General features: G+C 41.5%; 1 protein-coding gene across 1 annotated transcript in view; it reads right to left on the reverse strand.

Annotated features, from left to right (window-relative positions):
- Positions 1-26123, reverse strand: part of VGLL4 (vestigial like family member 4) — a 76054-nt gene extending 49931 nt beyond the window's left edge. The window contains exon 1 of the mRNA XM_004368333.3: positions 25649-26123. Coding sequence (XP_004368390.1) covers positions 25649-25730 — 82 coding nt within the window. The 5' untranslated portion in view covers positions 25731-26123. The remainder of the gene's footprint in view (positions 1-25648) is intronic.
- Between the last annotated feature and the right edge of the window lie 1288 nt (positions 26124-27411).

The raw sequence follows: 27411 nt of genomic DNA on the forward strand, positions 1-27411 counted from the left end.
CAAGTAAATCATATTATTTTTTCCACTTTTTATTTTGAAAACTTTTAAACCTCCAGAAACGCTGAAAGAGCCAACAATGAGCATCCGGTTTCCATCACCTATTATAAGCATCTTGTCCATTTGTTTGATTTACACACAAACACACATAACAGCTTTCTGCTACAACTGCCACCTTTTTGGGAAAATAACTTGCAGATATCATGACATTTCACCCCTAAATACTTCAAAACAAATGTCCTCTAAGAACAAGGGCATTCTCCTTCACAGCCACAATACTGTCATCACACCCAAGAAAGGTAACATTGATAAACTGTCATTATCTAATATCCAATTCATATTCAAATTTCCTCAATCGAACTGGTTCTTTTTTTGGGGGGGAGGGGTGGGGAGAACCCATTTAAGGTTTACACACTGCGTAATGTAGTTGTCACGTCTCTCTTTAAATCTCCCTTTAATCTGAGAGGAGGAGTCCCTAGGTGGTGCAACAGTGAACATGCTCAGCTGCTAACCAAAAGGTTGGAGGTTTGAGTCTACCTAGAGGCACCTCAGAAGAAAGCCCTGACATCTACTTCCAAACAAATCAGCTACAGAAAACCCTACGGGACACAGTTCTACTCTGACACACACGGAGTCACCGTAAGTTGGAGTCAACTCGATGCCAACTGGTAATGAAACGCATGTTGCCTGCCTTCTCTTCGTTTTTCATGACATTTATATTTTTAAAGAATCCAGACCAACAAGCTGTTCTGTAGAATGCCCTACAGTTAGTTACTAGTGGTCTGATCAGTTCCTCACGATCAGATTAAACAGCAGGACCACTGCTCACACTGCTCACAGCGCCGGGAATGTTCTTCTGTCTCCCCTGCCACCTGTCTACAATATCCCCTCTTCTAAAGTTCTGGTCTAGGATTCAAGTCCTACCTTCTTCATCAAGTTCTTTCTCAGCTAGTCAGCACTCCTTGATCTTCGGTATCTTAAAATATTTACAGCCTTATTATCTGCATCTTGCAGTGTGGCTTAGTCATGTGACTTACTGCAGCATTGTTTACAAACACCTTGACAAAGTTGGTAAGCCATCAGAGCTCATGCCTCACATTCTCCTTTCCCTCCTGACAGCAGGTCCCGGGGGCAGCCCTGTCCCTTTTTGTTTGCTTCCACACACCTTCTTCTTAAGATGGCCTCACCCCACAATGAGAGTTAAGTGGGACTCATACTCCCTGCCTCATCGTCCCAGAAACTGACACAGGGAGTCCTTTATTTTAAAGGTTAACTGCCGGTTTGAGCCCCATCTAAAGAATGTACAGAATTTAGGAGTGACAAAAGAAATGAGGACATGTGGCCTGTTGGAAGGCACTTATTTAGAGCCAGGTATGTCTGCAGTGTTATGTCAAGAACTGAGAACACAAAGATGGCTGAGAGCTGGTCTTCCCTCAAGGAACTTCAGTCCTAGTAGAAGAACTAGTATAGATATGAATAACCCTAAGGAAGAACACTATAAATGCCATAATAAAGAGATGCTCTTTAAATGGGTGAATTGTACGACATGCAAATTACACCCCAATAAAGCTGTTACCAAGAAAGTCACTGAGGACCCCAAAGAGCTTTCGCTTAAGCAAGTTATAGCTATCATTATTTACTATATTAGAAATTAGAATGGAGAAAGTTTTCAAATATTAATTTGAAAATAAAAATAAACTCACAACTTCAATACAAGAAAGAGGGATGTTAGTAACAACAATAAGAGTAATAACAATAATAATGAGAAGGACAGCAAGTCTAGCTCCAATAATCAGGAATGGGATTTGAAAAACAGACAGCATTTGGACACTTGGGAATGGTAGTTATGGCCATTCCAGGTGGGACAGCTGTAGGGGTAAAGGCAGACGCAAGAATAGCGGCACACATACATAGGAGCGCATGTGCGTATCAGCAAGGAGATAAACTGGAACAAAGGGCTCACTTCCAGACAGTAAGGGGCTTTGAACACAGGCAGAGCAGTTCAGACTTGCTGTGGCAGCCACATGATAGGAAGCCACAGTAAATGCTGACACAGCTACCCGGGTTCAATTTTGGCCAACGCACCTCAGGCACAGCCTCCACCCTTCTGTTAGTGGAGGCTTGCATGTTGCTATGATGCTGAACAGTGGTGCTTCCAGCCTAAGATGGACTAGGAAGAAAAGCCTGGCAACCTACTTCTGAAAATCAGCCAGTGAAAACCCTACAGATCACAACAGTCTGATACACATCTGATCATGGGGATGGTGCAAGACCAGGTAGTGTTTTGGACCATTGTACATGGGGTCACCATGAGTCAGGGCTGATTTGACCATAGCTAACAACAACATCGTAGATTTAGTCCCCAAATTTTAACTTTATTTGGAAATCTTAAGATCTTTGTATAAAAACTATATCCAATAAAGTCTAACTTTTTGTATCCTTACCTAAATCCAAGAAAAGATTGCCAAATGATAAACTTAAAAAGTCATAAAATTAATCTGAAAAGAAATGTTTCATTAGCATGTAGAATTTAATGTTTCTAATAATGCTAGAAATTTTATATGCAATTATAAAGGACAAAAGAGCCCTGGTGGCACAGTGGTTCCAGCACTCGGCTGCTAACCAAAAGGTCACTGGTTCGAACCCACCAGCCACTCTGTAGGAGAAAGATGTGGCAGTCTGCTTCTATCAAGATTTACAGCCTTGGAAACCCTATGTGGCAGTTATACTTGACTTGAATCGACTTGATGGCAATGGGTTTATAAACAACAAGGGGACTTCCCAAAACTTAAAATACGGGGGGTGGAGGAGTGGGGGGTGGGGTGGGTAGATGTTGCTTAGAATATTGTCCGACATAGTACTGGAAGATGAGTCCCGTAAGTTGGAAGGCACTCAGATTACACAATGGCCACAAGAGCCATCTTCACAGGCCACAGTCCTGTCAAGAAGGCACAGGACTGGGCAATCTTTCCTTCCGTTACATGTGGGGTCATCAGGACCCAATGGCAACTAACAACAAATGATGTGACTAAAGTTTTTAGTCCTTCTCTCTCCTTCTTTTTAAGTTTATATTACCCAGGGAGGAAATTTTATCAATGAGAGGCCAGGAAGAGCTGACTCCCCTTCAGTGTATTTATTTAAGATATGAAGGTCAAACAACCATTGTGGTCATAAAAATCGTGGCCGTTTCTGGGCCTACTTCAGGTCTCTCCTTGCCTCCAAGTGACTTATTATGAAGAAAAAAAAAAAAGAGAAAAACTGAGCTGATCAAAGGCAGGGCTGTCATTAAGTGAAAATGATCGAAGATGAAAGGCCTGTGCTGCACTTCAAAGGTAAGGCTGAGCTCGGGGGCTAACAGCCAGAGTTCCGGGATCAGAGTGTGGACTGGAGCTTAATGGACTGAGATGACCTTCCTACAGCCATTATGTTTATACTAATTACACAACACAGATACACAATACCAAAACCAAACCAAACCTGTTGCCGTCGAGTCGATTCCAACTCATAGCGACCCTATAGGACAGAGAAGAACTGCCCTATAGAGTTTCCAAGAAGAAGCTGGTAGATTTGAACCACCGACCCTTTGGTTGGCAGCTGAGCTTTTAACCACTGCGCCACCAGGGCTCCCAGATACACAATGGCAAACACAAATTTAAATGCCTTTCTACTGGGTATCAAGAGGAGGAGCTAACCCAAGAAATATAAAGTTAACACATGCCATTTCCGCACTTGCAAAAGTTAAAATTAAAAAAATAAAAAATTAATGAGGTTCAACCAAACACTTCAAGGGACAGAGTAGCAGGGGTGGGGGTCTGGGGACCATGGTTTCACGGGTCATCTAGGTCAATTGGCATAACAAAGTTTATTAAGAAAATGTTCTGCATCCCACTTTAGTGAGTGGCGTCTGGGGTCTTAAAAGCTAGCAAGCATCAGATGCGTCAATTGGTCCCAATCACCTGGAGCAAAGCAGAATGAAGAACACCAAAGACACAAAGAAAATACTAGCCCAAGAGACAGAGAGGGCCACATAAACCAGAGACTCCATCAGTCTGAGACCAGAAGAACTAGATGGTACCCGGCCACCACCAATGACCACCCTGACAGGGTACAGAACAGAAAGCCCCTGATGGAGGAGAAAAGTAGGGTGCAGAACTCAAATTTTAGTAAAAAGACCAGACTTAATGGTCTGACTGAGACTGGAGGGACCCCAGAAGACATGGCCCCTGGACTCTCTGTTAGCCCAAAACTAAAACCATTCCCAAAGCCAACTCTTCCGACAAAGATTAGACTGGACTATGGGACACAAAATGATACTCGTGAAGAGTGTGCTTCTTAGCTCAAGTAGATACATGAGACTAAATGGGCAGCTCCTGTCCAGAGGCAAGATGATAAGGCAGAGAGGGTCAGGGGCTGGTTGAATGGACATGGGAAATCCGGGGTGGAAAGGAGGAGTGTGCTGTCACAACATAGGGAGAGCAACTAGGGTCACATAATAATGTGTGTATAAATTTTTGTATGAGAAACTAACTTGAATTGTAAACTTTCACTTAAAGCACGATTAAAAAAAAATCAATGAGGTTCAAGAAGTGATGAAGAAGTTGGCATCTCTGGAACAGTGTACAATTATACTTAAACAGAGTTTTTCCTTATACCCAAAGATGTAACGAAATAAATCTTAATTTTGAGAGGTTTTTGGATATAACAATATGATGCATTTCCCCAGAAGTTTAATTCAGGACACTTCAAGTGTGTTGACTCAGAAGGACCCCAGACTTGCTTAAGGCTTTTCAGTTAGAGTTGGTCTAGAGGCACCATAGTCCCTGGGTAGTGTAACAGTTAACGTGCTCGGCTGCTAACCAAAAGGCTGGGAGTTCAAGTTCACCCAGAGTCACCTTGGAAGAAAGGCCTGGCAATCTACTTCCAAAAAAATCACTCATTGAAAACCCTATGGAGCACTGTTCTACTCTGACACACATGGGGTCACCATGAGTTAGAGTTGACTCAAAGGCAACTGGTGATGGTGGTAGAACCATTATATAGAGTTAGAAGAGGAAGGAAAATCAAGCAGATTTATGGCTACAAACTATTTCCCTTATTCCACCCCATCCATCCCCTGGACCCCACCTCCCATCATTGCCTCAGCACACAGAAGTTCATTTAAGTAGTAAAGATTTTTACAGTATAAGGAGCCCTTAAGTCATTTAGCCTAATCTCCTTCCTAAAATAGACAACGTGGAGGGACTATAAAAGGGGTAAGTGTGCACTCCCCCACCACACCCCTGAACATGTGGAACCATCTTATCTCTACAGTTGTGGCCACTGCAGAGAAACCAGGGCTCTCCGGGAACTTACAGGGCTCTTCTGTAATTCGTTAGTAATGTAAGTGTGCAGACTGGAGAGGAAGCAAAGAGGGTGCCACCGACTCCACCTGAACCCAATACTAGGGATGCTAGGTAACACTTAGGAGCAGTTACGCAGTGCTGGGAGTGTTCCAAAAGCTTTATATACACAAAATCATCTCATCCTCATAATTACTACGAGGTAGGTACTATTATTGTAAGTCCCATTTTACAGATGAGAAAACGGAGGCAAAAGCGGTTTATTAGCAACTTGCCCAGGGCCACACTGCCAGGAGAGACAAAAGCCAGGTATGCACCCAGAAGGTCTGGCTCCAGAGACCACATCCTCAGCCTCTATGCCAAGGCTTAACAGAGCACATAATGTTCAAGCAGGGTCTTGGAGGATGAGTAGGAGTTTGCCAGTGAACAAAACCCTGCAGGCCAAAGAAACAGCAGCCCAAGAGTGGTGGGAAACAGCAGGGCACAATCAAGTATCTGGGGCCACTGCAGTATGCAGGACAAAGGGGAAAGAGCAGTGAGTAATAAGGACAGAGAGAGGCAATGGGCTAGATGAAAGAAGGCCCAATTAACAGTGGCATGGTGGGGTAAGGCTTTGGCCACAACAAATAAACATTCTTTATAAGTAAAAACTGTTTGCTTTGTTACGCAAATAAGCTCAAGACAAGTCCAGGAGCCCTCCCTCCCCCCACTTCCAATCAGATCACCACCACTAAGGAAATCTCTCCTATCCTACATGGGTTTTTTTTATGGCCTTCAGACTTAAAGGAACCCTGGTGGCGCAGTGGTTAAGAGCTCTGCTGCTAACCAAAAGGTCAGCAGTTTGAATCCACCAATCACTCCCTGGAAACCCTAGGGGGCAGTTCTACTCTGTCCTATAGTGTTGCTATGAGTTGGAATCGACTTGACGGCAACAGGTTTGGTTTTTTGTGTCAGACTTAGGAACAAAAGACTTTACATAAAATTGGACCCTCAGTTACATCTCTTAAGAGACATACAAATTTTGATTACACTCTTCTACAAGCAATTATGTTTCCATCCTGTTTAAAGATAGGCCAGCCTGTGCTGAATGATGAGGCCCCAGCACCACACCACCAGGTGCTGCAGAGTTGATTCCAACTCATGGCAAGCCCATGTATGTCAGAGTAGAAGTGCATTCCATACAGTTTTCAATGGCTGTGATTTTTTGGAAGTCGGTCGCCAGGCCTTTCTTCTGAGGCACCTCTGGGTGGATTTGAATCACCAGCCTTTCAGTTAGTAGCCAAGTGCTTAACCATTTGTGCCACCCAGGGACTCCAATGAAGCCCCAGCCATTGCTAAATACCCACCACACACTCCACGGCAGCAAACTCTTGGCTAATAAACAACAGTGGCCCTTCAGAAATTCAATCAATCTTCCCAAAGCCTAATTTTAATGGTTTTACAAAATAAAACACAATGCCACACTATTAACAGACTGCAAAACCTACAAGAGCTTTGCCAACCTGTTTTCTTTAATAATGTGCTGACAATGATTGCTAAAACTGCTCCCATGCTAGAATGCTCCTAAATCATTTCAGCTTCAACACAAGGCCAATGGGAATTAGACCAATGAAGAAATAAAGCAAAACTGAAATGTTTTAATTGGGGTCTACTAGACTATATTAACTTTTAGCAAATTAAACGGATGAGTGGCTTGCAAGCACTGACATTTATATTTCACTATTAGTTCTCCAGGCTACTTATTCTCTTTGTGCCATTAACCTTCAAAGTCTAGCTCTTTGTCAGTCTCACTTCAATTATGCTTTCTAGGGATTACCAAATCAGTAATTCCATAGCACACCGTGGCACCGCACCGTCAAATCAGAGACAGCAGATGTGAGCTCATGTAATTGAGAAGGTTCCATCTGTTGGACTGAGAATTGAGGTCTGAAAAGACTCTTGCAATTTCTTTCTTGAACATGCTTACACTTAGTCTGTGCTGTTCAGGGTTGGGGTGATGCATTTATATATACTTAAGTACTCGGTATTTCAGCAAATATCTTAAATGGCTAGTGTTTCTATCTTTCTTTCTGAAGGTGAATGTCCATGGAAGATTCTCAAGTTAGACCTGTTATGGATCCCAAAGGTGGCTTGAGAGCACAGAAGTGATGATCCCAGACGGAGAACGTGGCACCACCTCATCCATACCTAAATCCTAGCTTCAACCTGATCCCACATATAATCAAGTTACCTATCTAAGACAAGAGCTCATCTCTTGGGAGATTGTCAAGGCACTGCAGATTTGCTGGAAGGAACAGAAGAAAGGGCCTATGGAATAGAAGCTGCAAAGGATTTATTTGCAGCAAAGAGAAGTAGGTGTTGTATACTGAAGCAAAATTATATTCTTTGTATCTCGGGATTTTCTATAAATTGCTAATGCTGAATATTCCCATGACCATACAGGTTCAATTGACTTCGTGTGACGAAAGAACTCCTGAAAAATTGGGAATGAATCAACTTTTGGTTAAGTATAATCACGTTTTAAATGCTCCCTGCATGGTACAAATGGTTAACAAGCTTGGCTGTAACTCAAAGGTTGGCAGTTCGAGTCCACCCAGAAGCACTTCGGAAGAAAGGACTGATGATCTACCTCCAAAAAGTCTGCCATTGAAAACCCTGTGGAGCTTATTCTACTCTTGTCACACATGGGATCGCCACGAGTCAGAACTGACTCAACGGCAACTGGTTTTTGTTGTTTTGTTTTTCTACTGAGCTGCTATTTAAAAGCAAAAGTGGTTCTCAGTTTTCACCAATTTTCATCAAACTGTGGAAATTTCTCTTAGTATTTCCCATTCAGCTGCTCTTATTCACCACTTAGTGCAAAGCTTTTCAAACTGGTCCTCGGACCACCACCATCAGAATCACCTGAGATGCTTATTTAAAATGAGTTACCCATATAGGACAGAGTTTTCAATGGCTGTGATTTTTTGGAAGTAGGTCGCCAGGCCTTTCTTCTGAGGCGCCTCTGGGTGGATTTGAATCACCAACCTTTCAGTCAGTAGCCAAGTGCTTAACCATCTGTGCCACCCAGGGACTCCGATGAAGCCCCAGCCATTGCTAAATACCCACCACACACACCAGGGCAGCAAACTCTTGCATAATAAATAACAGTGATGGTCACCGTGGACATTCTAGCCCTTCAGAAACCCATATTTCCAGGTCTGACTCAGTCCCAATGAAAAAGTTGTTCAGGATGTAATTTTAGCACGCTCCCCTGGAGGGTCTCTGCACACTAGTGCGTGTCTTCTCTTGCCCCTTTCCACTTCTCCTTTCAAAACCGATCAATACAGTGATCCACCAATGCCACAGCAACATTTCTCACTGCCTCAGGGCGTATCCGCAGCCATGCAGGAGAAGGAGAACCGATGACAGTGAGTACACTCCAAGAAGGAGCATCAATCAGGAAACGGCTGATGCAGTAGGACTCAGACAGCAACAGCATCCTGGTGACCGCCAGCCCACGGCGACATGTAGAACAGCTAAAGACTGTCTTTAGGAGGGCTCACTTCTGTTTTCAAATTATAATATTATTACTGTGATTACTTTTTTTTTTAATGTTCATCTCTTTAAAGACCAGAACCATAATTGAGTGACCCCACCACCACCACCACCACCACCACCAGCGCTTCAGTTTCCCCATATGGAAAATGGGTACACCCTCTGTTGCCATCTACTTTCTAGGATGTCTTTTGCATGATAAAACAACTCATTCCTCCAAAGTTTCAAATTAGGTCCAAGAGATATTTAATATTTAATAGAAGTTTTATGGATAGAGCCCATAACTACTAACTTGTAAACTTCTTAAAGTCTAGAAAAATGGGAGATGCCAGAAAGGGAGCAAAGAAAAGACTTATACTTCCTTTAACTGCAGAAACCAGTCTCGAACTTGCTCAGCAGGCACACTGTGTCGACATTTTCCCGGACAGTTCAGTATTATTAAATCAGAGCCAGCCACCAAGGCACCGTCATCACTCTGAGACGCCACAGCAGATACTGAAGGATGGAGTAAGATCGGCCCAGCGTAACCCCTGTCAGAAGAGGGGGAGGTCGAATCGCCCTTTGGAGAGTTCTGCCTTTTAAAACATCTCATTCCAGCCTGTGAATATTTACAACACAAGAAACACACTATTTCACATGCCCAGAAAGAATCACATATTAACTCATAAAGGCTTCTCTCTCTACAAATTCAGTTGTGGCAGAGGCCTTTTCTTTTGTCCCAAACAGCTTTTCACATGCTATTTATTTCATGACAGAATGGACCACTCGTGATAATGAGATGTTACCGTTTGTGTCAGGTAATCCATCAATGGCAGTCCATTTCTTTTAAATCCCACCACTTGGCCTCCTTGGTAGGATTGCTAGCTAGCATTTGGCAGTCCATCTTATCAGACTCCATGACAACTAAGAACACAACTCTAGAACACTTAGCTTGTAATCCACTATGGTTTAAGTTGAAGGACATTTGGTTCTGAACTCTTTAAAAGTACAGGTTTGAAAATGCCAAGCGCTTTTATTATATATACATATAGCCACCTAAAGTTAGATAGGAATGACTGAGCAGAAATGGTCACTTAGATACTAAAAATAAACCACGCTATTACTCCATAAGGGTTACACCATAGGGGTAAGACCATGATATTCTGCTGGATTTCAAGGGCAAATCAGCAAACGAAATAGCATTTGTCTTTCTTTTGCATTTTCACAGTTGAAAAAGAGTGACGAAGGCATCACACTCTGTATAATTGCTGGCCTCAATAGTTAAGAGCTCAGCTTCGAACCAAAAGGCCGGCAGTTTGGGTCCACTGCTCACTGCAAACCCTATGGGACAGTTCTACTCCGTCCTATAGGGTCACTATGAGTCAGAATTGACTCAACGTCACACAACAACAACAATCTTTATCCAGGAGCTACTGCTGCTTCTTCAAAACTATTATCATTTGGATAAATAAAATCTGGTACATCCATACAATGGAATTATTATTTGACCATTAAAAAAAACGAATGAAGTACTGGTATATGCTACAACATGGATGAACCTTTCATTACGCAAAGTGAAAGGAGTCAGCCACAAAAGACCACACGTTGTATGATTCCATTTATATAAAGTGTCCAGAACAGGTAAATCCACAGAGATAGAAAGTAGAGTAGGGGTTTCCAGGGGCTGGGGAGAGACTAAGGACTAGGAATGGGTACAAAGTTTCTTTCTGGAGTGATGAAAATGTTCTAAACTTAGACAGTGGTGATGGTTGTACAACTTTGTGAATATACTAAAAACCACTGAATTGTACACTTTAAATGGGTAAATTTTATGGCATGTGAATTATATCGTGAATTATATCTCAGTAAAGCTATTAAAGGAGCCCTGGTGGCACAGTGGTTAAGAGCTTGGCTGCTAACCAAAAGGTCGACAGTTCGAATGCACGAGCCACTCCTCGGAAACCCAACGGGGCAGTTCTACTCTGTCCTATAGGGTCGCTATGAGTTGGAATCAACTCGACAGCAACGAGTTTGGTCTTTTTTTTTTTTTAAGCTACAAAAAAATACTAAATTAAAGAAAACTATCATCTTCAAAGAGGGCAGTGGTGGAGCAGTGATAGAATTCTTGCCTTCCATGCAGGAGACCTGCGTTTGAATCCCAGCCAACACATCTTATGCACAGCCACCACCCATCTGTCAGTGGAGGCTTGCGTGTGCTATAATGCTGAACAGGTTTCAGCGGAGCTTCCAGACTAAAACAGACTAGGAAGAAAGGTCTGGTGATCTACTTCCAAAAATCAGCCAATGAAAATCCTGTGGACAACAGTATGATCCTGTTGTGCACTGGGGCCAACTCAGTGGCAGCTAACAACAACATTGGCTTTAAAAAGCTATAGCAGCAGCAGAGCCAGCATCAGGGAGAGTAAATATGGTTGCCCCATGTCTTTCCAGGATTCTCATGGAGCCCTAAGCATTGCAAGAATCAGTCAAACAATTCTCCTAGCTGCAATGGTGAGCAAAGTGAGGTGAATCAAACATGGAAGGGAAATTCTTCTGAACCGAGAAAACTAAACTGTGAAAAAATTAAAATTTATACACACACAACACAAAGTCACAATAAAATAAGTACCCATATGGATGTATATATGTCCACATGCTGCACGTCTCCAGAGACTTAAAAGATAAGCCCTGCAAAGGGCAGAGACGAAACATCTCTTTCACTTAAGATTTGGCACAGCTGGGATTCTACAACCTTTGAAGGCAGTAATAGGTATTTGAAGGTGCCACGAATATTCACTAAAATGTCCTCTAAGCACCACTGTGGTAGCTATGAGTCTATGGTCTACGGTGGTCCCACCTGTATTTTAAAATCTTTGCTACCAGAGCTCCAATATTTACACTGGCATTCGGTGTGAATGGGGGATTCATTTATAGACAAAATAGGTGGGACTCACTCCTTCCACAAGTTGCTAGACTTCACAAATAGCCAATTGCTCTGTGTGACATATATAAGTAGAAATGAGAGAGCAGAGCCAGAGATGGTCTAGAGTTGTATGATTTCAAATTATCATCTATTTAAGGGGTACACAATACTGGGGTGGGAGGCAGGGAGGAACACACAAAAGATGGTAGACTCATTGTCCTCAAGTAATCTATTCTTCAGATAAAACGTTATATATGTATACAAAGCAGTGAAATTAGATTTTCCATTTTTTGCTGAACATGCAAATCAGTGTCATCCTTTTCAAAGTAGTCATTCTAGAATGACCTGAACCTACTTATTCCAAAGAAAATTGTCACTGATTACAAGATACCTTGGAACTCTACTTGTGGAACTGGCTTCAGAACGACATAGGGGGAAAAAATAGCTCATCAATTTAGAAACATGCTCTATTTTAACCCAAAATGGAATAATTTAACTTTATCCCCAACCATATATAGCAAACACGGCTTCAAATGCTTTGGGTTATTAAAAAAGAAAAAACAAAACCCTGTATCTCCAGGCTAATGAGTCAATTTGTAATATGTACAAAGAGCACAGAGCTGTGAGTGTGTTTGTTACATTTTTAAAAAATTACTGTCCATCAGTAAAATATTAAAAAGAAATATTAAAATATTCAGAAGAAAGTTTCTCGGGCTTTGAAGGCAAATTCAAAAAAACCAACAAAGTTCTGATAAAGAGATCATCACAGTGTTGGGTTCAATGTGTCATCTCCCCAGGTAACTACTTTGAAGATGAGCTTGAACACTTATTTGGATGTGTAAAGTGGTTGCATTTGTTTGCTGCTCTGTTTGCTTTTACTGGTGACACTTTATTTACATTAAAGATAACAAAATACAAGGCAACAGAACTGCTGAATGAATGTTACCGACTATAAACCCTGTACACATTTAAAGGGAGAAAAGGCATCTTGCCAGACCTTGAGTATTTCGTGGTCAAAAAAAAATCTTTGCCTATGAAGAGATTCACCTAAAGTTTCATAAGGGGAGGCTGAGCGACTCACACCCTGAAGGAGATGGGGAATTCACATGGCTGGAATGGAGCAGGAAGGACATTCCAAACAGGAGAGAAATGCAAAGAACCTAAGGAGGGGTCAGGGAATGGTAGGCAAACCAGAAGATAAATCAAACTGGAGCTAAAAGAGCTTATTCCCTGAACTATATTTTAACTGCCAGTGTTTGGATGAATCACCACCAAATAAGAAATAAAGCAAAGCAACCCTATACTAAAGGACAGCCTTCCCCAAAGAGTCCTCTGTGCCACGTTGGTGTTTTTTCACATCCCTCAATCTGGCTGCCTGCTGGTTTCCACGGTTTGGATTTACCCATTTGGAAAAACAACCCCTCCTTTGACAATACCAAAATCACTACCTCTGCCTTGAAATTAGACAAGAAATATACATGTGCCAGCCTCTAACTTGGAGAGCACCAGTTGCTATATCAAGTTGGCTCGGACTCATGGGAGCCCCATGCTCATCTAAAGTAAGGACTGTATCATTTTCACACAGTTGCAATCAGCTGTCTCTAGAGATGTCATACTAGGTATTCTAATAAGTGATGAATTATAATTTAACAATGAGCAACACCTTCAAATTGTCTATATAACCCCAAGCAGGGCTAAAATTATAAAGACTGGCAGTATTAAGTGCTGATGAGAGTATACTGTTTCTATACTGTTTCTGGAACTCTAATATACCACTGGTGAGTGTGTAAAATGGTACAACCACTTTGGGAGACAGTTTGGGCAGTTTCCCAAAAAGTTATACATAACCAATGACCCAGCATTTTCACTCATATTTATCCAGAGGCAATGACTGCATATGTGCACAAGAAGGCTCACACAAAAATGTTCACAGCAACTTTATTCATAATAGCAGAAAACTAGAAACAATTCAAATGTCCATCAACCGTAGAATAGATAAGCAAATGGTGACATTCACACAACAGACTATAACACAACAATAAAAAAGATCAAACTACTGATCTGTGCAACAACATGGATGAATCTCAAACATGTTATGTTGAACACAAGCAGTTGGATTCAAATAACCCTATTTATATGAAGTTCAAGAACAAGCAAAACTAGTCTATGATGACAGAAGCTGAAATAGTGATTGTCTTTGGTCGATGTCTATACTGACTGGTAAAGGGGCACGAGGGGAGCGTTCTGGAGTGATGGAAGTTCTCCATATCTTGATCTGGGTGGTGGGTCAAACAAAACAAATAAGTAAATAGAATAACCAAACCAATTGCCATTGAGTTGCTTCTGACTTATGGGGAGCTCCATAGGGTTTTCAACGGCAGTGATCTTTCAGGAGTAGACTGCAAGGCCTTTCTTCCAAGAAGACTTTCGGTGGATTTGAACCACCAACCTTTCTGTTAGTAACTGAGTGCTTAACCGTTTGATCCACCCAGAAACTCCAGGAGGTAGTTACAAAAGTATAAACTTGAGAAAAAAATTCAGGGAGCTATACTTCTAAGATTCACCAAGTTTAATTATACCTCAATTTAAAAAAAAAAGAAGAAAGAAAAAGAAAAATTAAACTGAACAGGTGGAAAACCCCCACCTCATTACCTAAATTAAGCCCATGGTATACATTTTTCTAGCCCCCACCAAACACTCTATTATCACAAAGCAAGAACTCAAAAAGAAAACTGGCCTTGAGGTATTGTAATGTCTATTCTATTCTGGCACTATTTTTCAAGGTCTGACCAGAGTAATTTAAGAAGAACATACAGCTAACCCATTGATTTTCTTCAGCCTTTTCTTATTCACTGAGTGTGTTTATTTGTTTTAATTCTAAATGTATTTTACTCCCATTATGACCCAAACCATTTGACCTTTTTAAAACTGTTGATAATACTACAATAAATGCTAGTTCCCAATATAAGAGGTATAATGGAGTGAGGTAGTCCGATGCTAATTAATAAAACAAGTAGAGGATCCCACACTTCACGACTCCAAAGGAAATCTTCTAAAATTTTCCTTAATATACTTTTAAATCCTTTACAAGACTATGGGGGAAATAATCCACCCACTCAATCTCTACTCTGAAGTTTTGAAAATAACAGCAGTCACTTTTTAAGTATGGATTTAATATTATAAACAGTATATCAGCTAATAGGTATCAAACTGCTAACTGCAATAACACTTTTCATGACTGTAATTATCTTATTAGGTGTTCATTGTCTGTCTCCCCAGCTCAGCTCCACAAAGTCAGGGATCCTGTCTGTTTTGTTAACAGCCATATCCCCACACATAAAAACAGTGCCTGGCACATAACAGGTATTGTCGTTGTTACCCATCTTTAAGTCAGCCCCCAACTCATGGCAGCCCCCATTGGAGTTGGACTGCTGTGAGCCACAGGGTTTATATTGGCTTCCTAGTCTGTCTTAGTCAGGAAGCTCCACTGAAACCTGCTCAGCATCACAGCCACTTGCAAATCTCCACTGATAAACAGGTGGTGGCCACACTAAGGTACAATGGCTGGGAATCAAACCCGGGTCTCCTGCATGAAAAAGAAAATTTTACCACTGAATCACTACTGCCCCCCATAATAGGTATTAAATTCCCATAACTGGTCACTTCACTGTCCAAAGTTAAGAGCCTAGAAAGCAGGATGAGCAGGGGCAATTATTTTCAAACAACCAGGCCCTTCAATGTTTCTGTACCAAAACCCATTGCCGTCGAGTCGATTCTGACTCATAGCCACCTATGGCACAGAGCAGAACTGCCCCATAGGGTTTCCAATGAGCAGCTGGTGGACTCAAACTGCCGACCTTTTGGTAGCGCCATAGCTCTTAACCACTATGCCATTTACATACAGAAACAAACAAAAAAAACCCAAAACTCGTTGTCATCGAGTCGATTTCAACTCACAGTGACCCTACAGGACAGAGCAGAAGTGCCCCACAGGGTTTCCAATGAGTGGCTAGTGGACTCAAACTGCTGACCTTTTGGTTAGCAGCCATAGCTCTTAACCACTGCACCACCAGGGCTTCAAAACCAAACCTGATGCCGTTGAGTCGATTCCAACTCATAGTGACGCTATAGGACAGCGTAGAACTGCCTCATAGAGTTTCCAAGGAGTGGATGGTGGATTCGAACTGCCAACCTTTTCGTTAGCAGCTTATCCACTGGTGCCACCCTTAAACAGCTTCCTTTTCTTTCTCCCCACCTGCCTCGTTTATATTTCTCTTTTCACCAGCTATCTTTCCTTCCTCTAAGAACAACTTTCTAAGAGTGAAGAAACTCACTGTGTCACCAACTGAATATCCTTGGGCTACTCACACAATTCCAAAGCTACTTTATCATTAGTGGAAAGACACTGAAGTAGATTCATTCCTAAGCAGGCGCCATGGTGCTTGGTGCTAAGAGCAAAGAGATGGAAGATAAAGTCCTGGTTCTCCCAGGGCTCAAAGTAAGGCAGACAGATGAGTATGGAAACACAGTGAAATGAATTCTATGACAGAAGTTTGTATGGCCCGCCATGAAAACACAAACACAACACCTAATCCTGCCAGAAGGTAGGAGCCAGGAGGGTCAGCTCACCTTCCAGAAGAAACACCTGCACTTCAGGGATTAATAGGAGACAAGAGAAAGGGAAGGGGGTTTCAGATGGGCAAGGGCATGCTCAAAGGCAAACATGAGAGAATATGGTGAGTGAACTGGAAGGAGTTTGATATAGCTGCAGGACAGGGTGTGGGTGAAGAAATGGTAGAAGGTAAGGCTGGAGAGGTAAATAGGTATTAGTAATATTATGGATGAAGAACTGGAAGGAAACAAGATTAGAGGCAGTGGTTATTTCTGAGGCTGTATCAGTAATGAAGAGGAAAATTAACGGAGGCCTAACTAAGACAAGGGAGCCTGGGTGGCACAGTGGTTAAGAGCTTGGCTGCTAACCAAAAGGTCAGTAGTTTGAATCCACCAGCCGCTCCATGGAAACACTATGGGGGAGTTCTACTCTGTCCTACAGGGTCACTATGAGTCAGAATCGACTCGATGGCAACGGGTTTGGGTTTGAGAACAAGAACTCAGAAGAAAGGCCTAGTGATCTACTTCTGAAAAATCAGCCACAGAAAACTCTGTAGAGCACAGTTCCACTCTGATACACATGAGGTTGCCATGAGTCAGTGTCACCTCAACAGCAACTGGGACCCACCCACCAGAAGCTCCACAAAGCCCGTCTGTTGCATGTAATTTTCTCACCAGAATTGGGTGGGTACTCGGTCAGTATCTGAGCCAAGGGGTGTAAGAATTTTAAGAATTTGGAAAGAATAAGCACCCAATATCACAAAGACATCAAGTCAGGTAAGGACTAAAAATGTCTACTGAATTGGCCACTAGGATATCATGTAGTGGCCTTGTCCAGGACACTTTTGCTGGAGTTGTGGGGGCAGAACTCAGATTGCGGGGGATTGAGGCGAGAATGGGCGGGAAGGCAGCAGAGGCAAGTGGAGCTCCTCCCAATAGCTTGGATGGCAAGGAAGAAATAGTCTAAGAGGCGGAGGGGAACACAAGATTTATGGAAGGGTATATATATTTTTTAAGTTGGGAGAGATCTGTACAGGAGCACAAACTGAAGAGAAAGAACCAAGAGGGGAAATCAGAAAAGAAATAGATCACTGATAAGTAAGTCCCGGGGGCTAAAAGGGTTGGAGCCTGAGAGCACAGATAGGACTTAGCCTGCCACTGTGCCTGAGGGAAAGGAGATAAGGATGGACTCAGAAGAGTTTGTAGGTAGGAAAACAGGAGGATGGGGTGGTTTCTCAATTTCTTCCTTAAACAGAGTATAAAGATTTTTCCAGCTCTATTAGAATGCCCTCTCTCACTCTTGTCTCTTTAATGGACAAAATAGAGAACCAAATATTTTTAAGTGTGTTGTATTTATTATAGGACATCAAGAGTGATGTCTGATGTCCCGTTAGGTCTAAAACTTCACTGCCCTCCACTTCTTCCATTACCTACATCATCCATCTCTTATTGTATGATAGAAGAGAGGCTCCCATCCTTGTCTCCAGAAACTGGTGGCAAATTCAGCAGAGCAGTGCTAGAAAACTTTACACAGGTTGTACACTGAGAACGACTATAATTTTCCATTTTTTTTAACGCTCTACTCAATGGTACAGCTGCTATTACATATTCCTAAAAAGGCTCGCCAAATCACTCTCATGGGTGATTTTAAGCATTGGCAAAGAGGTCACAGCTTTTCAGCCGATGAAAAAAAACAATGGTTCTCTATGGGGTCGGCCAATAGTTTATCAGCTGCCCCTCAGAAAAGCAATAGTTTAAGAGGGCATGCACGTTAAGAATGGGAGAAAATGGGTAAAGGAAAACGCTGCTGGCATTTAAAAACTTTTAATTAATTCCTGTCACGTTAATAGTGGTGCCACATAATGGAAGATGTGTTTATTTTAAGAGGTGTGAGGTGTAAATGGACTTTGCTTAATAACGATGTATCAATACTTAGTTAATAAGGGATGGATACTGGCTCGTCAATTTTAACAAATGAACCACAGAAGGCAGATGTTCACAACAGGAGGAACTGTGCAGGAGGAAGCTGGATACAAGGAAACTGCTTTCTGAGCAACTTTTCTATAAACCTGAAACCATTCTAAAACATGAAGTCTATTTTTAAAAAGAGGGGGAAGCTTCCAGAAACTTGCACTCATCACTCCCTCAACCATTACAGTGAATAAGCACAGGCTCTGTCCAGCTGGATTACTGGCAGTGTAAACAAATTGCTTGGCAAAGTGCATCTACCTCGAGCACATTAAATTCTGGAATTCGTGCTATCAAATTTGCATCATAAGGTGCCGTCTGCATTAGCCCAAGAAGATTTAACAGGCAAATGTTTTCAGGCAAAGCAGATATAAAATAAAAATCAAGAAGGATACATATGGACGATTCCTTTCCATTCATAATTTTAGATGGTACACAATGCAGACTATTGTCTTAGATCTTTGTTGATCTCTAACAGCCCTCTCTATACAATGTAGAGTATTGTTTGAATACTGGGGCAATTTAAGCTTTTTCTGTGTATCCAAAAATCCCTAGATTAACATCCAAAGAAACCTGGCACTGTAACAAAGTTGACTTGTACCAAGTCTCAGCCTTTAAGCAAATTGCTTATTAATGTGGAACTAAATTTGCTGTGTAGACACTAATTAAGCTATGTATCTCCAAAAGCGTCCCCCATTTTGTATTCTGCAGAAGTTTTCTAACAAACAATTTTCTATTCTGGCATAGATGCTGGAGGACTTCAACAGGTGGTTGAAGAATGTGAATAAAATACTGACTAGAAAAAAAAAAAAAGTTCACACCAAAGCACCGTCAGCTCTATTTAATAAGCCCTGGAGGAACAGGTGAATGGGAAGGAAGGCTGGGGCATCTGTGTATATTCCACAGCCAAGATATCCCAAATTCCAAGACTTTAAAAGACCTCATAAACAAGACATAAAAGAAGATACACAGGATAACTCTGATTATATACAGCTCAAAAAATCAGACAAGATGAAGCTCATTTGTTTAGAACTGCACATAGGTAAAACAAGTTGCCATCGAGTCCATTCTGATTCATGGCAACACCATGTGTGTCAGAGGAGAAATGTGCTCCACAGGGTTTTCAATGGCTGATTTTGGGGAAGTAGATGGCCAGGCCTTTCTTCCAAGGTGCCTCTGGGGGTACTCGAACTGCCAATCCTTCTGCTTAGCAGAGATCCCATTACCTGTCTGCACCACCCAGGGACTCCCCCATACAGTAAGGTATAAAGTTACAATTGTGATGACCTCACGGGGCTGGGAAGAAATTTTGATAGTGGAAGAACACTTGAAAAAGGTAATTTACTATTTCTTGACCTGGAAGTGATTACAAGGTCCTTCAACTACACATGTGTTCTATGCACTTTTGTGTATGTATGGCATATTTCATAATAAAAATGTTGAGAAAGAGAGAGAGGCTTAATACATTTCCTTAGCAGAGTGCAGGCATTCCATAAATATCTAAGAAAATGGACACTGGGTGACAAAGGACAATACTGAGTTTTCCTTGATTACTTATTAAATATATTTCCATCATAGACTTCTTTGCAAACAAAAGGGTGAAATGTTAAGAGTTTGGAAATATCACATAAACAGCAACAGAACTAAAGAAAACTTTAAGACTAGATTTCCTATTTTATTTAGAGTAAAACAAACGTTCTTTCAACTAACAGTGATTCACATTGTTAGGATTAAAACATTCTATATACAATACCCTGAAATTAAAACAATCTACAAAATTTTTAAAAATGCAGAAAAGAAGGCAAGATAGCAAAGCAAAGTGATGGAAATAATTCTTTAGAACTTAGCAGAACATAGGACATCAAGAAGGGGAAAAAAAGAGTAAACAGAGTAAGTAAAATCATTTTCAGAATCCATTTTTTCAAATTAAGCATCCATGGTTGGTTTTTTTTGTTTTGTTTTGCTGTTTGAGGGGTGGGGACTGATAGACGAATTCATTAAAAAATAACAGAGAAGGAGGGGGACTATATTGTACTACAAACTTATACTGCTAAGTAAGGCTAAAGAAGAGTTACAGTGAGCTAAATATTCAACACATAAATAACACTAAATACAAATAGCCACTGAATAAGTGTTATATATATGGAGATAAAACAGGTATTAGCCAGAAACACTCCCTGGTAAGACAGTTTTTATATAGACACAGAAGTGCTAAAACTGGATCTAATTTCTTCATGACAAAATCCGGTTTTCTACAACATCCTCATGCTAGCAGACTAAACTATATTGAGAGGTTTTGAATCTTCTCACAAGCCAAGGGGGATTTCTTTGTCTTACGGCATGTTTTTTAAATCTTCCTCACAGCAACAAATCCAAGCACCCCGGGAATACAGGAACACCAGACAATGAAGACAATAGGGCAGGGAAGGGGGAAGGAAGGAAGACAGATCTGCCATGTGTGGCCTCCAAGAGATAAACAGCTAAGGGAACTAATGCTTGGAGGAGGGGCAGAGAAACGGGGCTAGGGAGCTGGAAAGAAGGAGAGTATAATCACACCTTGCCTCACAACCTGTAATTAGAAGAAATACAAACGGGCCTGATCTCTTGGGTTCACCTGGGCTTTTTTTATTAGCTCAAGCTCCTCCCCGTTTCTGTCCTCCTCCCTCTCCTGTCCCTTCCTACAAGTAGAAAGCTAAAGTAAAATGAAAATCCACAGCAAAATAGTTACAGATGTTCTACCTCAGAATATGCCCGCGGATTAAAAGCGTGTTGCTTGCTCTTAGGTCTGCGGACTCGAGGCTGGTACAAAATGGCTCTGCTCATGGCCTTTTCACCTTAACAGCACCCAACGCCGTCCGAAGTCTCTTAATGCCTCTGAGCTCATTAGACAAAGAACAATGAGACCAGGACTCCATTCAACTGGTGGTGATTAGACACCCACCCTCACTACTATCCCTCGCAGGGCCTCAATGACTCTTGTGTGCATTTTTTCTTCAATTCCAGAATCTTAATTTATATGTGGCCTGTGATGAAACATGAGGTAATCATGCTCTAAAACAATGCACAGTGGTAAAATTTACAGAACTTAGATTACATTTCTCTTAAGCCTTGAGACTATCAACATATGCAATTTCTTCTTTCTCCCAATATAAATCTATTAAATTAAAAGGGGGAGAATTCTTCTACCAAATTATACACTAATGGCTCTTAACCCATAATTAAAGTATCACTAACAGCAACTTAAAGCCACAGCCAACCATGAGCACATTTACTGTTTTTGTTGTTAGGTGCTGAGTTGATTTCAACTCATAGCGACCCCAGGTGACAGAGTAGAACCGCCCCATAGGGTTATCTAGGCTGTAATCTTTATGGGAGCAGAAGGCCAGGTCTTTCTCCCACAGAGCCACTGGTTGGGTTCAAACCTCCAACCTTTCAGGTAGCAGCCGAGCGCTTAACTGTTGAGCCACCAGGACTCCCCACATTTATTAGGATGTAATTTTCAGCATCAAGTAATCAGGTGAATAGAACCAGCCGCCATCTTGAGAAAAGTCAATAGTCTAACCTTCTCCCCGTTTCCCTGGGGACTGGCTCGTAACTGGGATCTACGCAGGGCCTTCTCCTCTGCACAGTCAGAAAAAAGTAAAGCAAACCAAAGTAGCAGAGCAGCAGAGAGAGCAAACTCCAGTGAGGCTGGTCACCTAGGCCTGTTGGTCCTCAGTCTGTCCTGAACGTCACAACAGCCTCAGAACCTAGCCCAGTGACTGGCTTCGGGGAAATCGAGACTCCAGAAGGCTTGACTGTACACTGTAATCCAGGATGTCATCCCTATGCTGTGAGGGCACCCAAGATACAGCATGGTGCCTGACATCTAAGAGCTCAGAATGAATTAGGGAGACAAGACAAATACTTTGGAGAGGTAGTATGGGATAGTAGAATCATAGCATAGTCAAAACCACTGGGTCTAACCTCAATTCTGCAAAATTTCTGAACATGCATAGACAACGCAATTTCTCTCTCTGGACATCAGTTTCCTTGGCAAAAACAAGGCAAATATATGAGATGATGTCTAAGGCCTGTTATGACCTCTGAGTGGTGCAAATGGTTAACAGCAAAAAGTTGGCAGTTTGAGTCCACGCAGCGGTGACACAGAAGAAAGGCCTGGTGATCTTTTTAAAAATCAGGCATTGAAAACCTTGTGGAGCACAGTTCTACTCTGACACACATGGGGTCGTCATGAGTCAAAATCAGCTTGATGGCAACTGGTTTTAAGGCCTTATATAGTTCTACAATAATTAGATAATTAGTGAGTACAAGATAGTATATAATTAAGTGCTAAATTATTAGTTGCATCCACAGCTGCCACTGGGAGATTTCACTGATTCTTTTTAAGTAAGCCATTCATCCCAAACTACTTCCTAGGAGCCTACACAGGCACTGTGCTAGGACTTATGGATACAGAAAGAAGCAGACAGAATGTCCCGCCTTCATGAGGCTTACATCCTAGTAGTGAAGTATTCTCAGGAGTTCAGAGGGAAAATGAGGGCAGGACTGGTCTAGGACCTTTTCATGGAGATGGAGGCAAAAATGGGCTTCAGGTGGGTATAACTTGAACATCGGGAGGGTAAGGAACGACCTGGTGAGGACCGTCATCATAAACCATGAGGGTTTGGAACGGATGCATTAACACAAGCGTAGCCTGCTCATTCGCTGATAATTAGCAAAGGCAATTAGTTAGCTGCCAGAAGTTAGCTAGACTTAGATTCCTCCAGCCTTTTGCCAATCTTTTTCTCCCACCCCAGCAGTCCAACCCTAAAACCCACTATTTGTGGTTATTTTCTTCCTCCTTTATTCTCTTTTCAATTATGCTTGCAGACAACTATGGTGAAAGGCAGGTGCCAAGGAGTAGTTACTAAGGGGGGAGAATCCATACCTAAATCACTCAGAGTCCACTCTAAAGTGAGATTTCGAGGAAGGCCTTGTATGCTACATGAGAACTGGCTAAAAACCTTTTTGTATACAAGTTGCTAGAGAAGTTGAGGAAAAATAGCATAGACACGTGTATTTTGGGAGTAGAGGTGTGTCTAATACAACGAAGAAACTGGTATAACTAATCAAGGTAATTCGCTAAGAATAACAAATCATTAAACCCTTCATTCTTAAAACTAGTAATTCAGAAAATTAACTTGTCCTTTAGTCTGAAGAGATGTGGAACTTATCTCTGCTATTAATGACATCAAATGTTGCCTACCAATTATACCTTCCATTTTCCAAATAACTTCCCCGGAATGCTGGTGAGCTGATGTGTTTAATATGAATATTCCTGAAGTGTTGGATTTAAAGGAACAATCACTGTTCAAACTCTTCTTACAAAAAATCCCCATGTAAGATGTATGCCCATCTTCAAACACCCTTTTTGGGTTTACAGCAGATGTGTGCAGTGTTTACACTGAGAAAACCACTAGGACATAAACAACTCACTATAAACACCACTCAAATTCTGCTATGCTTTTCTTCATTTCCTGTGTATTTACTTTGGTGTTAAAATAATGTTAACTTTCATAATAAGGAAAATAGCAGCAGATGTTTAAACCAAACACACTACATTATTCCAAATACCTACACAACTTTCACAATCAAAGTTTCTTCCAAATAACCAGAAAGACCAGAAGAAAACTACTCTCATGTACATTACACAGTGCATAACAACAAATCAACACAGACAAGCTTTCCGTAAGCTTTTCCTCACCACCACAAGTTGGAGACATAAAAGATTAACCTGGTATCAATTTCCTAACAATCCCTATATTCCTCTCTTAGGCTGTTCGTTGTTGTTTTTAAAATACTATACTACTAATGCCTCAAGTGTTTTTGATTTCTTGTTCACTGGAAAAGTTTTTTTTTTTTTTTTAAGTTTTTAAAACCATATGTGTTAATTTCACAGGCAATGTGCTCAGTCACTTGCTGCTTTTACCATTCTCTAGATCTGCCTTTTAATGAGTGAGTTCAGAAGCAACATGATACTTAAAAGCAGCAGATTCAAAGAAAGCAATGCACCACAATTCTCCTAACTGGAACGGGTAGGAGTCAAAAAATACTATTTTTTAAAACCTTAAAATATCCTTATCATAGAGTTAAATAAAAACAACATGATTTTTTTTTTCCTGGAAGAGGGAAAGGTAACTTTTCAACTGATCAGGAAAACAGGCCTGAAATTTTTACATGAAAAATACCGGTGAATCAGCTCATCCTCCCAAGTTTCTTCCCTGTTTTCAAGAGAAATGCTCCGTTTACTGTAGGAGAAAGCACGGAAACTGCTTCTGCTGAATCAGAAAGGAGCTGTCTCCTCGATTTGTATGTGGTTACAACAAAAAACACTCCCCCTGCCAAGCTGAGTTCTCCCCCGGAGCCTCCGGTCCAGTCAAACCCAGGCCATTACCACTTTTTCAAACTGCACGTAGAGTGTTCCAGGAGATCAAGAAATCGCTTTTTCTCTTATTCCTACCACCAGAGACAGCTTGAAATACTACAAGGCAGTGAGAAAACACCTCACGGTTTGTGGGAGATTTAATAAACAATGAGAATTCAGAGTTTTTTGTTTTTTTAAAATTTAGCTTTCTGGCCGCGGTGTTGTGTAATTATTTCCACAAGGACTCGAGTGTGGAGGGAACATCCTTCAATGTCAGAACTCTCTCAGAGCTGTACAGGAAATGGCAAGTCAAACAAAGGGCCAGTCTGTGCTGTGTAACTCGGCTGCCCTTCCAATCCCCAAACTGAATACAAAAATTCTTCATTGTTGGGGACAATCGCTGCCAACAACAAAAAACTCACTGTAACTTTTTGTTCTCCTCTACACGACAACTCCGAGTGCTATGTGAAGACAACATGAATACTGTACGTGGTGGTATGTTTAAACTAAGTATCTAAGCCCCCCCAAAAACAACATGTTTAACTTTTACTTGTCTCACAATTTCTTCCTTTAAATACCAACAGAAATCAAAAAGAAGATACGTTCAAGAACTAAACATATAAAAGAGTTAGGAAATTTCAAGTAAGGCAAACTTTTCTACCAGTTTATATTTCACCCCCCCCCACCCAGCCCCCTCCACTGTCATCGCTGAAGTCCATAATACAAACAACAAACTCTGCAGTGAAAGAATAATAATCAACGCTTGCCTTTCAGACACCCTAAAGTCTCAAGGAAAAGCACAAAATGCCCAGAATGCGATCCGACCACTAAACAGAGGGAGTGGCCTTTACAAAAGTAAAAGAGCAATTCCTAGGACGGAACACCTACCTTCGTAGCACAGAATGCCGATATTGTTGTTCATCTTGTCCAAGTACTGGTAGTTCAACAGGTCCATCTTCATAAATAGCATTTATTGGGCTAGCAAAGAAAACCAGCTCTTTGGTTTCGCCCCCAAATAGTAAGTTTCAAGGAAAAAAAAAAAATCAATGCTGAGTAGCTCCTGGCTCTTCTCTTAACTTCACAAAGACAGAGGCCCGACCTCAGATGATCAAAACAAAGTAAGTAAAAGTAAAAAGAAACACACACACACACACACACACACGAAAACTAACTCACACAAAACCCCTCCAGGATTTCTTTGTAGGCGGTATACGTATTGTATCCTCGATGGAGCATGAAAAAAGTAGTTTCAGAAGTCTTTGCAAGTCTTGCTTCGGAATAAAAAAGGGGCAAAGAAGGCAAACATGAAGCACATTTCCTAGGACAAAGACACGCTAGCGTCCCTCACAGCCCGCTGCAAGTCCGCTGCGCTGACATGCTGGCTATGCGAGGTATGACTCCTATGTAAACCAGCTTCCTCTTCCCAGCAGGAGGGGCGCGCGCAGGCGCACTGGGCCCCGCAGCGCTACAAATGTCAGGGATAGTTTCTGCACAAGATCAGCCCCTAAATGCGTGGAGTGTTTGAAAGAGAGGGAGGAGGTGGGGGGGTCTGCACAGAAGGGGCTCTCGCCGTTCTGCCACTGCATGGCTGGGGAAGAAAAGAGAAAACCAATCAAGCTTCTTGTTTCCAGGAGCTGAGTAAAAAGTTTTAAAGAAAAAAACAATCCATCATGGAAGCAAACTTCCATGGAATTTGAATTTCACTTTTGTGTAACTTCACTCAGAGTTTTGCTGTGGGGTGTCTGTAGGTGTATAAATATATATGTATGTATGAATATATATCTTTGGATTTTTCTTCCTTTTTAAAATTGTTTTATAATGTCCAGTTACTTTTTAACTGTATATTGTAATTTTTTTATGTTAATGTTTTATGTAACTTCTCTTATAATCCCCATAATTGCTCAGATGAACTAGGGCAGGGAAACTGAGGCTCTGAGGGGTTAAATAACTGACCCACGGCCCCCAAAATAGAAGGTAGAACTATTTTTAGTGTGTGTGTTTATGTTTTTTTCCTTCCTAATATTATAACCTTCTATAAAACAAAGGAAGGCAGGGCGGGTGAAAGAGAGAGTATTATTATGTACTATTATATATACTGGAGCCCTGGTGCCATAGTGGTTAAGAGCTACGGGTGCTAACCAAAAAAGGTCGGCAGTTTGAATCCACCAGGCGCTCCTTGGAAACTCTATGGGACAGTTCTACTCTGTCCTATAGGGGCGCTATGAGTCGGAATTGACTCGATGGAAACAGGTTTAGTATGTAATATGTTCAGAAAACTTTATAAATCATTAGTATATCCCATACATACAGGAGAAAGGCACCTACTGAAAATCCTGTATTTACATACTCAACAGGGAATAGGTGTGAGAAGGGTATTACTGTATCATACAGCCAATGAATAGTGACTCTCAAGCTAGACTGCACATTTAGAATCAGTTACCAGTTACTGTCGAGTCGACTCTGACTCATGAGGAACCCATGTGTGTTAAAGTGGAACTGTGCTTCACAGGGTTTTCAGTGACTGATTTTTGGAAAGTAGCTCATCAGGCCTTTCTTCCAGAGTGCCTCTGGGTGGGCTCAAACCTCCAACCTATGGGTTAGCAGCCTAGTGCTTAGCTGTTTACACCACCCAGGGCCTCTGGCGGAACCAG

The sequence above is a fragment of the Trichechus manatus genome, unplaced genomic scaffold (genome assembly GCF_000243295.1).
Source record: "Trichechus manatus latirostris isolate Lorelei unplaced genomic scaffold, TriManLat1.0 scaffold00001, whole genome shotgun sequence".
Classification (NCBI taxonomy): Eukaryota; Metazoa; Chordata; class Mammalia; order Sirenia; family Trichechidae; genus Trichechus; species Trichechus manatus.